At 40.4% G+C, this 10,945-nt stretch overlaps 2 protein-coding genes across 2 annotated transcripts; one reads left to right on the top strand and one right to left on the bottom strand.

The window, feature by feature from the left end:
• The first annotated feature begins 2,400 nt into the window (after positions 1 to 2,400).
• Positions 2,401 to 8,307, top strand: psme1 (proteasome activator subunit 1). The gene is made up of 11 exons (XM_069512754.1): positions 2,401 to 2,633; positions 3,659 to 3,691; positions 3,787 to 3,849; positions 4,085 to 4,189; positions 4,622 to 4,676; positions 5,382 to 5,479; positions 5,649 to 5,717; positions 5,861 to 5,928; positions 7,117 to 7,171; positions 7,435 to 7,521; positions 8,045 to 8,307. The coding sequence occupies exons 1-11, from the start codon at positions 2,595 to 2,597 to the stop codon at positions 8,123 to 8,125; spliced, it is 753 nt and encodes a 250-aa protein (XP_069368855.1). The 5' UTR covers positions 2,401 to 2,594; the 3' UTR covers positions 8,126 to 8,307.
• A 37-nt stretch (positions 8,308 to 8,344) lies between these two features.
• Positions 8,345 to 10,655, bottom strand: fitm1 (fat storage inducing transmembrane protein 1). The gene is made up of 2 exons (XM_069512747.1): positions 9,533 to 10,655; positions 8,345 to 9,159 (listed from the first exon to the last, which is right to left on the bottom strand). The coding sequence occupies exons 1-2, from the start codon at positions 9,799 to 9,801 to the stop codon at positions 8,490 to 8,492; spliced, it is 939 nt and encodes a 312-aa protein (XP_069368848.1). The 5' UTR covers positions 9,802 to 10,655; the 3' UTR covers positions 8,345 to 8,489.
• Positions 10,656 to 10,945: the final 290 nt, after the last annotated feature.

Below are 10,945 nucleotides of genomic sequence, written 5' to 3' on the forward strand. Positions count from 1 at the left end.
GAATGAACCCAACATTTGAGTTGATATGAACCAAAACTTGTGTAGAAAATGTGACATTACATCTAACTGGGTTAAACCACCAACCCATCTCAACCCAGCATGTAGTTCGTCCATGGTAACCTAATGGTGAAGTTAAAACACCAGTTTTAATTAAGTGTAATCAGGCCACTGAACTGTTGAAAGAATCTTACTTTGAAAATCTAAAGTCTCTCAGTTCTCATTTTTGCATGTATAGTTTCTATTAGCTGTGACAGTAGGTGCATGATCAGCGTATCGGACGCTCAGAAACACAATGCTACATGTGTTCTCACATGACAAATCAAAATAACGAAAATAACGGCACGCTGCAGGCAAAGTCTCAACAGGGACAACGGACAAAGCTTCTTTACTGAAGATGATGCAACTGGTTACACTTTTCTCTCAGACTGTGCGGCCTTAAAAGATTAAGATTAAGATTAAAACTACACATCAAACACATCACAAGGAAATGAAAAGATACTGTTGTCAACATTATATATGATTTGTCTGTAAATATGCATTTCAATGATAAAACACTGTGGTATAGACGATAAAGACTGTAAACTCTCGACAAGTTTACTAAAGTGAGTTATTAATTATCTTGCGAGCATCGTATATCAATATACTTTTGATCTATTCACTTAATGTGGTTAGTGTGCAACAGTGGGAGAGGTGTGATGAAATCCTGTTAAAACACAAACAACAAGATAATTTACTGACGTGTTCACAAATCCGAAACTTGGTTTTTTCGCTCTCTCCGCCCCCCCACCTCTCCCTGCCCCACGTTCCCTCACACTCCTGACCTTTGTCCTCCGTGTTTATCGACGGCCTGAACCGAATAACAGGGCAGAGTTTTTGATCGCTCACATAATCAAATCACAGAATCAATAACTAATGGTGCTCACGTGGTAAATGAGCCTTTGCCCTTCGGGTCCAACCAGGGTTCAACCCAGGTGTCGTATTATTGTGGTGGTTGAAAGTTGCTCTGCTGCAGATTACACACAGTGCTCAGTTACTGTGATACAGATTCAATGATTTTTGGCTTCACCTGCACAATTTCAGAGATTTCACATTTTAAAAGGTTAAAAGGAAAGTATTTAGGATAATCAGGATAATACATTCAGTAAATACCAGCCCAGTGATTAAATCTATATCTGTACATCTCCCGATGGGATTAAAGTGTGTTGGTATAATGATTGTATGTAACAGTGAGATGATCAGTGCTGTGTTTACACTGGGAGGCTCTGACGTCCTTTCTGTCCACTCAGGATCCTTTATTTGTTTAAGGCTTTTACCCGACTGTGTCAGACCGGCTCTGTCCACACGGCTCCTGATTAAAGGCTCCATACGACATCAGAGGTCCCTGAAAATCTGGAGTGTAAGAAAAAGACGCACTTTGGCCCCCAGCTCTGATCAATAGTCACCTAAAGCAGAGGTTGTGTGATCGTCCCCTCAGACAAAACTCACAGAAAGGCAACTGTAGTCACCGTAACTGGCAGTGTGATCATGACTGTGATATTTGATCCCACACAGACATGACAATGAGCAGAAATTGCCTATTGTTGCTCTTTGAAATAAAATCTATCTGCCCCAAATACATAGTTAGGTTTGTCCCAAAGCCTTTATTAGTGTCTGACCCTGAGAATATGGGAAAAACAATAAAATTCCCAGAAACTACTTCATCTGGAGTAAGTTTTCAACCCAATGATACACATTGAGACTTTTTTTCTATGAGATCTCCCTTTATTCTGCATCTTTTAATCTACATCTGCACTAACACAGTTTCAACAAGTTGACTCAGCTGCTGTCAATCATTATGTATTTCCTGTATTTTTGCAGCAGGACAGTCTGCTTTATTTAGTCCAGAGCAGCAGCACCACCTAGTGGACAATCTTAGAACCTACAGGAGAAGTAGTTTTTTTACATGTGAGCGATTACTTGTGAGAATTGATTGATTTATAAATTGTTGAGAGTCGTGAGTTGTGGATTATGATCTTTGGAATATGCATGTATGACTGTGTGATAGGGCTTTCAATAGCTACCCTACTACACACTGTAAATAAAACAAGAGTGCTTGTACAACATGCAAACAAAAATACTACGACTACTACAAATACTACTACTACTACTACTAATAATAATAATAATAATGATAATGACAACTAAAAAATGAAGAAATATAGTAACAAATAACAAGATAAAGTTAATATGATGCACATTTGATTCATACATGTGCAGCATATCATACATGTTGCATATTTATACATGTGCATGTTCAGAAACAGATCAGACAGACTGTTCACATCTGAAGTCCATCCATCAGCATTTCTCATCAGTGGCTCTGGTTACAGGAATTGAAAATAAAAAACTACAAGTCCCACAATGCAGCAAAAGCCACTTCCCAAACGGGAAAGTACGGAACTGTCTTAAATGCGTTTTACTTTCATTTTCGCTTTTGATGCGCAGCAGCTTCTTTGTGTCGAGTCGAGTAAAGAATTCTACATATTCTTTCCTCCAGATTAGATTTCAGGCTTCAAAACTTTATTTAAACTTGAGAGTTCACGTGGAGACACAACATGGCTGCTAAGGATATTCCACTGGCGTCAAAGAAACAGGTGAGGGGAGTTGAACCTGAATTACATCGAGTCTTGTAAATCCATGTGTCATCCAGAGCCCTGAGCTGAGCAGGTTAGAGGTCAGCTCACCGAACTCTTTTCTAACGAGAGCTCAATCCTTTCACATTGATCTGAAACGTGTTTCATAACATTACATAACATTTCTATTGTTTTCACAGCCGGCTGAAGAGCTGGTTTCAAAATCCAAAGTGTCTGCTCTTCGTTTTTGTGTTCTAAATATAAAAAACACGTTCATGTATAATTACCAGACTCAGAATTAGACATATATTAGTTTAACAGAGAGAAGAATGTGTCTTATATTCACTGTGTGGATGACTGAATCATTTTCATTCCTTTTAAAGATGCACCACTTTTAAAAACACTTCCTCTGGTGATGTTGAGGACAAAATGGAAGCAGAAGAGTTCAGACAAGCAGATTCAGCTTTAATCACATGATGACTTATATTAACTGCATCTTCATTCTTTTGACTCTGTGAATTTCACATTATACTAAAGTTATCATTATTATTACAAATTAAAATGGAAAATATTATAAAGTAATTCCATATGACACGTTCAATGACTTGATTCTTTCACTCAAATATTTATTCAGTTTGAGAATAAGTGTCATTTTGCTTAGATAGTTTTGTTTGGGTTTTAAAATGGAAATGAAATATGCACACACACTTAGTTAAGTTATGTATTTATTTTCCATATACTACATGTTAGTGGGATTTATTTTAAAGCCACTCAGTCCGGGTTTATCACTGAGTAGCACCAGCATTCAGGTTTTTGCATCATTGTGTCACATCACTAAAAACTCCCTCATTATATGTTAAGGACAAAAATGTTCCTCCCATCTGCTATAAAAAATAAAACACATTAATAGTACACTTCCAATGACTTAATTTCTGAACATCAGTCAGTCGTTATAAGTGTCAGATATTTATTCATTTTCACAATTGTAAGCTTTAGGTGTCTGTTTTATACAGATGAAAATTCTCAGCCTGTCTCTTGATTTGCAGGTGGATGATTTCTGCCAGAAACTCACCAAAGAGGTAATTTTTCCAGAAAAATATTCCAACTGCTTCATTAAATCAATCGTTTCTCCTTCAGCTGTCTTACATGATAATTCTATTTGGTTTTCCTCCAGGCAGAGCAGCTGGTTGCAGTTTATTTCCCTCAGAAGATTGAAGAGCTCCAGACACTACTGAAGGTAGCTGTGTGTTGAAAGTCTTCAGGGGCTTAACTTTGAAGTTTGCGAGAGTTGTAGACAGCTAATGCCCACGAATTGTGACCAAAGATGGGCGCAAGAATTTGAATGATAAGGAAACAGGAAACCTGACAGTCGTGTTAGCCTTCACATACATTAAGAAAGTCCCTGTTGTGATAAATCTCTGTTTCTAATCAAAGACACTTCGGACATTTATCTCTTGTGTTTTTGCTGCCAGAGTTCTTCCTGCCATGCCGACCCAGAGTCCTTAAAGGCTCCGCTGGACATCCCGATGCCTGACCCTGTGAAAGAGGAGGCCAAACGCAAGAAGAAGAAGGAGGAGGTAGGTCCCACACTGTGTGATGTTGAAGCTCTGCTGTGTGAATCAAGTGGTAATAATACATTCAAGTAGAGAGGATAACTCCACCAAGGAGTTTATCACCATGTTGAACTATGTAGACAGAAATGTTCTACAAACTGTCATTCACAAAATCCAAATCATAATCATTATTACCGATATATCAGATGGTATAAATGTGTTTCCTAAAGAGTTCCACATTCCTGGTTTTTACTATGTGGAAATTAGTTGGAAGAATATTTGGGCTCATACAGGAACAGGTTTCAGACGCTGCGTGATCAGAGAAGGAACTTCTATGATCGGATACTTTCGTTTATTTAAAAAAAATACATTAAACCAGCCCCGAAAATGGTGTATGAGCTCCCTGAGAGATCAGTCGGAAACGATGAGCTGATGCCGTTTGTTCTTTCATCACAGGCGAAGGCAAAGGAGGGGAAGAAAGATAAGGACAGCGATGAAGACGAAGATTCAGGTAAATGGGGAGAGAGAGGTGATAAAGCAAACTGCTGGTTGAATATGAAGGGATTAGGAGTATTTATAAATAAAATAGGATATTTATAAGATTAGTGTTTTATTTATAAGTCACCTGTCATTGTCACAATGTCCACAGATTCTGTGTGATGCAACCTGCACTGATGATAAAATGATCTAATAACTGGAGTTGTTTTATAAAATGAAGTTGTTCTGTAAAATGTAGTATACCATAAGCATGATCTTGTGTTTTGTTTAAATATTGAAGATTACAACTCATTGAAATAATTCTTAACCTTTGCAAACATTGTCAAATCTAGACTACTACATTTGACAATAATAATTTGACGTGACGACTAAGTAGATCATGTAATATGTATTAATCCTGCTGCGGAAATAAGGGTTTTTGTTTACGGCACATTTACACTTATACATTGTTAGCCCTTATAAAATGGGGGGGGAAAAATCTTCTACATGTGTACATCTTTTTCATCCCGAGATACTTCATTTTGGGGTTTTTTCAGTTTTGCGTCTCTTACATGTTAGAATCCAGTCGTCCACTCACTCGCTGTGAATGTTTCTCAGAGATTCACTTGGACATTTCATCTTTGTGGGACAAGTTCTGGAAAATGTCTGCAGTTCAGTGCATGTCTGAAAGCAGCTAAAGTGAGTTAATGTTCTGGGGTGTTTTTTTTTTTTCCTTCAGAGCCTCCCTGTGGTCCCATCTGCATCAATGGGCGAGTGCAGAGTCTCCTGCAGGCGGTCAAGCCTGAGATCCAGACACTGAAGGAGAAGCTCAACACGGTCAGTCTCTTGATGAGTCATTTTGAACAGGGGAAATCAAGATGATTTAAAGTAACAAAGACAGGAGCTCAGGCCCCGTGTTTCAGTGGGATAAAGAGTTTTAAATGGAGCTGTATGAAGCTTTTACTACAGGACCTCTTATATATCTTGATGTTTTTATCTCTGGAAGGTGTCAATGTGGGTGCAACTCCAAATCCCTAAAATTGAAGACGGGAACAACTTTGGAGTGGCTGTGCAGGTCAGTGCTGATTATTACAGTGATGCAGTAGAACGACGTCACGTCTCGTGTGTTTGTGCATTTTCCTGATTGATGTCAATCTTTTTGGTGAAAAGAAGCCGGCTTGGTTTCTATAGTAACAGCTTTGCTTTTTAATCCAACAGGAGAAAGTGTTTGAGCTGCTCACCAACACACGCACCAAGATCGAGGGATTCCAAACTCAGATTTCAAAGTAAGAGCCCCCCCCCACCACCACATTAAAACAGCTACTTAACAGCAGCAGTTTTAGATGCAGTGGCTGTAACGTGTGAAGTCCCAGTCCTCCCTCGTCCACACACTGGTGTCGTCTGTGTTTTTGCTGATCAGAGCTCTTTTGACATGTGATGCTGAGATCATTCAGACCATTTACTTCGAGGTATTTTAACTTTGTGCAGTGTCATGTCCCAACAGGTCTGAGCCATTAGTCACTCCTGGAAAGTACAGGCCCACACAATGCTAAAGAGGTGTTGCTTGTATTAACAATAATAATAATATTAATAATAATAATCACTAAAAGGGCAGTGTGTAGAGTTCATACCTCTGCTAATGTCCAACAGGCTCCTTATGAAACCACATTTAAATTCTCTAAATCTGGATTTTTATTTGGATCTGCATCACATTACACACTCATAAATATCAGTACCTTAAGTGGATTTTTCAGTCATGTCCATGATTTCTTTTCTGAGAAATCAGGGAAAGTGTAACCAGATTTGCAGGTGTTGTCCTGTAGGTCATGACCCACCACTTCACAAACGTTCAAGGAAATCTGTTCTGTGGTTTTTGCATAATCGTGACAACTGTCAAGCAAACAAATGCAAACAAATCCTGGACCTTCCAGGCAATAACTGAACCTCTGTGGACCTACAGGGCTTTTTCCTAATTTATCACACTCATTTGTGAAATGGGTTTGAACTACAGTGAGCAGTGATATGAATATTGGCTCTTTGAAGGGACACAGGTCCCCCAGCACCCTATCATTGCCACTGCACCACCTCACACACTAAGGGAATTACTGCATACTGCTGTGGAATCACAGATAAATTAGGGTGTTGATAAGCAAAGCAATCAATGTGAGTTTGATGTTTTACCACCTTAACAATGTGTCGTGCTATGCAGAGAGAAAAAAGAGGCGCACTAAAGGTTGACTGTGATGGAGTGAGCATTTTATTCAGCAGGAACCAAATGATGCAATTCAAAAACACAAGTTTTACATTTTCTCGCTGTAACCAGAACTTAAATGAAGGTTTTTTGAGATTTTGTTTTGGAATCCCACACTTTCACATTTAGTGAGGACCTCAGAGGGATTTTAAAGCATGTTGAATAGTATTTGTCACTGAAGACTGTTCAAAATGAGTGACACTTCTCTTCCCCTGTTTTTTAGATATTACAGTGAGAGAGGTGATGCTGTGGCCAAAGCCTCCAAACAACCCCACGTGGTCAGTACCCTGTGTTGTCTTGATGAACTTTATTCTTGTAATATTATGACTTTATTTATCTTAACTTACGACTTTCATCTCTTTATATTATAACTTTATTTCTCATTAAATATTAACTTTTTTTTCGCAATATTATTACTTTTTTTCTCATTAAATTAAAATTGTATTCACGTAAAATCATAACTCTTTAAATTACAACTAAATTTGAGTAATATTGTGATTTTAATTCTCATTAATTCTAATTTGATGTTTCTGTGGTGCAGGGAGACTACAGACAGCTGGTTCATGAGCTGGACCAGTATCAGTACTACGAGCTCCGCCTCGTGCTCCAGGACATCTGCAACACATATGTAAGACACATACTTTGTTCTTCACTCTCAGGCCTCTGAAATCTTAAAACGGGTAAAAACATAATTATAGAAAAACCCAAGTGGTATTGATTTGATTGATAATGTTTGACTGGATACTTATATTCATTGAACCCAGTATCTCATCTGTGGTAATCAAACACTGAATTTTGAATAAAACTCCCTTCACATCTGTAAAATACTCCAGCTGTGTCCCAGATGGACGGAGACTAAATGGAATCACTTCCGTCTTAATAGGACACTAATTAAACTAATTGCTGTGCTTGTGTTAAAGTGATTGGCGCTCCCTCTCCTCTCCATTAATCTTTGTTTCCTCTGGATATTGTCCTGCAGCGTTTGATGCCATTAATAAATGCGGCGGTGCAGACGATGATGAAAGGACATGATTATACAGTAGCTCTGAATCTGGGCGTCACCTTCTGTGTCTCGGTCATATTCACGCTCCGTCTCACATCTCTGCTGTTGCCTGTGTCTGCCTGACACTCGCCCCCGTTTCTCTCCACAGGCCGTGCTGTTCGACGTCATCAACAAGAACTACGGAAAGATTAAGAAGCCCAGAGGTGAGGGGAAAGCGCTCATCTACTGAGACGGGCATCGGCTCACTCACGGGCTCTCAAGATACAGATTGACAAGATACAGCTCGTCTCGTGTGACGCTCCCATCAAGTAACAGAGCACCCACTCCGACAAAAACGTCTCCTATCATCTCTTAGCATTCATTTTGGTTCGGATTACAAAATACAAAATAAAGCAACATGATTCCAATAAATCTGCCTGAACTTGCTTTGTCTGAATGGAAGTCTAATGCGACAAACAAATTAACCTGCATATTCATGTGATGCCAGACTTATGGTGTCGTTCACAGACGGTTTTTTATACCTAGATTGCCTCCACAGACCTAATGGGGAAATCCTCTTTTTCAAGGTCACTCTCACATTCCCCAAATATCATCTACTCTTCTAGTTTTTCGGTTTCCGCAGATAATAACGGTCCGTCTTCTGGCAAACCAGGGAAGCACCAGCTCGGTTCGAGCCTGTACCATCCCTGATAAAGTCCTTTCCACCCCAGGTAGCCCAGAGCTCCCCCGAGCTGCTGCGAGGGGAACTTTGGGAAGTATGCGAGCACACACAGCAGAAGGAACATCCACACGGCGAGCAGAACGACACACAGGAGGAAGACGAATCGCAACGGGACCCCGGGGGGACCACTCCCCCTCGCTTGGACCATGTGAGGGCCAAAGACGGACAGTTCCTCCACCAGCAGCAGGCAGCACAAGCAGAGGATTAGGACGTCCTGGGAGACCTCGTAGCCCCTCCACACCATATTTTCCCTGAGGCAGGAGGCCTTGCTCTGGCCCTCATGCAGCAGCAGCAGCGGGGGCGGCAGTCCCATAGAGGCAGAGCTCTGGGTTTCCTGCGCAATCGGCTCGTAGCACGTCCCCGTCGCGTCCTCTAGCAGGGTCAGAAGGCGGCGACATCCCCACCAAAGAAAGCCCATCACCCCGATCCGAGAGAGGTGCCGGAGGGAGAGAGACAGAGAGTGACGGGCAGAGAGGGAGAGGAGGAGGATGAAGGAGCCGCCAAAGATCCAGGTCCAACCCCAAGTGGATTTCAGAAACTTCCTGTAGAGGCAAGATGAATCGATAAATCACCGCACAGCTCATAGTGATGATGTTTCACTCCAACTGGTCACATCTAAAGAGTCTTTGAGTTAAGAAGAAGATTATGTTCAGGAAGTTCACTTTTACAGAAGATTATTAGAATTTTAAAAATATGAGGCACACATGTAGCTGCAGTGCATCCTATACAGGAATATTTATGAATGTGTCAAATTAATATTAATATTATTACTACTTTTATTATTGTGTGTCCATCATTATTAAACCAACTGAGTTTTACTCAAAAACTCTCATTTACGGGATGAGAGATTTAAAAGAAGACAAGGATCCTGTCGGTTAAATATAAATGATGCTGTCTATTTAAAGGCGCTCTTACCTGTACAGGTAATTGTGGCTGTTTGCGAAGATGCTGAACTTTGACACCCACAGACTCAGCAAGGGCCCAAACAGAACCAGACCAGACAGCATCAGGTGGAAGTGTCTTCTGACCACTTCACTTCCTAAAATCGCAGCCAGGACGTTTGTGACAGACTCCAGAGCGGCGCTCAGGACTCGGAGGATGAACCTTCCCGGCAGCATCAGCTCCTCAGCCATCCTGCCTAACTTCTCCAGGCTGATGTCTGAGGTTTCAGTCTTTACATCCATCTTCTTCTCGTCCTTTTAGTCACTTTTCTTTTCTCTTTGTGTCCAGATCGCTGCTTGAGGCCAGAGTGTGGCTCGCTGTCCTTTGAGTGAAAGGCACAGCAGTCCCTCTGTGGGCCCTGTCTGCTTTATCAGTGTCAGGCGTGCAGGAGAGCAAATGTTTTATAAAAATACAACCCCTCTGCCCCTTTACCCTCCCCCCCCCCAGTCCAGCACAGGCTGACAGTGGAAACATGGCACACCGCTGACCCCATTCTCCTCCAAAACAATCCGACACCAGCCTCACTCACATGTGGCCCTCCTTTTTTGGCTCGCTTTTATTCCCCCTCACCCACATTCTTGCAATCATCTGCTGGAGCCACACATTTAATACTCAACACTTAATTTAATTTGTTAACTGTTGCCACATTTGGTGCCTCACACAGCTGCATTCAGCACTTTTTATTTCTAGGCCCAGGCCTGAGTCATCCTCAACCTATTTATCTAAATGGAGTAAATTAGTCTTTGCATTCCTGGGATTCATGCTAAGTAAAACCCACTGGTGTGGACATAAAGCCACACTACTAATACAGACAACCACACTTCATTCACAGATAGATTAATAATTTAATAAAAATTGGAGAGTTCTTAAGTATCTTGTTAAATAACAAACAATGCAGACAAAAAGATAACCTCATTGGTGGAAGTAAAAATAGCTTGTATGTACGTAGCCTGTTTTTTATTGGTCAGAATGATATACAAATGTATATTTCCTATTTTTTAAATAGAAAGATGAAAAATCCCAAAGTTTTTATTTATATGTGTTCTGGATGTGTGTCTTGATCCAAATGAGCCAAAATAAAGAAACAACTCTTACCAAATAATCACAAACATATTTTTCATCGACTCAATTATCACCACAACTGCGTCGTTGAGGTTTTATAAGAAGCACATTTGACTTAAGTGGGAACAATAAGTATAAATGAAAGCAGACATGCCATTAAAAGAACCTCAGTCTAATTTTAGAGCACTTACTGCACTGGTCATAACGACCTAAAGGCGACTTTGCTTTGGTTCCTGCAGCAGCTGAGTGTCAGCTGTCTGTACTGCTGGTTAACACATTTTTGCCAGAAGCATTAAAATGTTAAAAAGTTAAATGGACACAATA

This window comes from Paralichthys olivaceus, chromosome 17 (assembly GCF_024713975.1).
Source record: "Paralichthys olivaceus isolate ysfri-2021 chromosome 17, ASM2471397v2, whole genome shotgun sequence".
Lineage (NCBI taxonomy): Eukaryota > Metazoa > Chordata > Actinopteri > Pleuronectiformes > Paralichthyidae > Paralichthys > Paralichthys olivaceus.

Bases quoted from the DNA above. Each gene is read 5' to 3' on its own strand.
- psme1 (XM_069512754.1), top strand. From the start codon at position 2,595: ATGGCTGCTAAGGATATTCCACTGGCGTCAAAGAAACAG. The intron at 3,692-3,786 runs GTAATTTTTCCA...GTTTTCCTCCAG, and splicing joins GCCAGAAACTCACCAAAGAG to GCAGAGCAGCTGGTTGCAGT. The intron at 7,522-8,044 runs GTAAGACACATA...TTCTCTCCACAG, and splicing joins AGGACATCTGCAACACATAT to GCCGTGCTGTTCGACGTCAT.
- fitm1 (XM_069512747.1), bottom strand. From the start codon at position 9,801: ATGGATGTAAAGACTGAAACCTCAGACATCAGCCTGGAGAAGTTAGGC. The intron at 9,160-9,532 runs GTAAGAGCGCCT...TTGCCTCTACAG, and splicing joins AGCCACAATTACCTGTACAG to GAAGTTTCTGAAATCCACTT.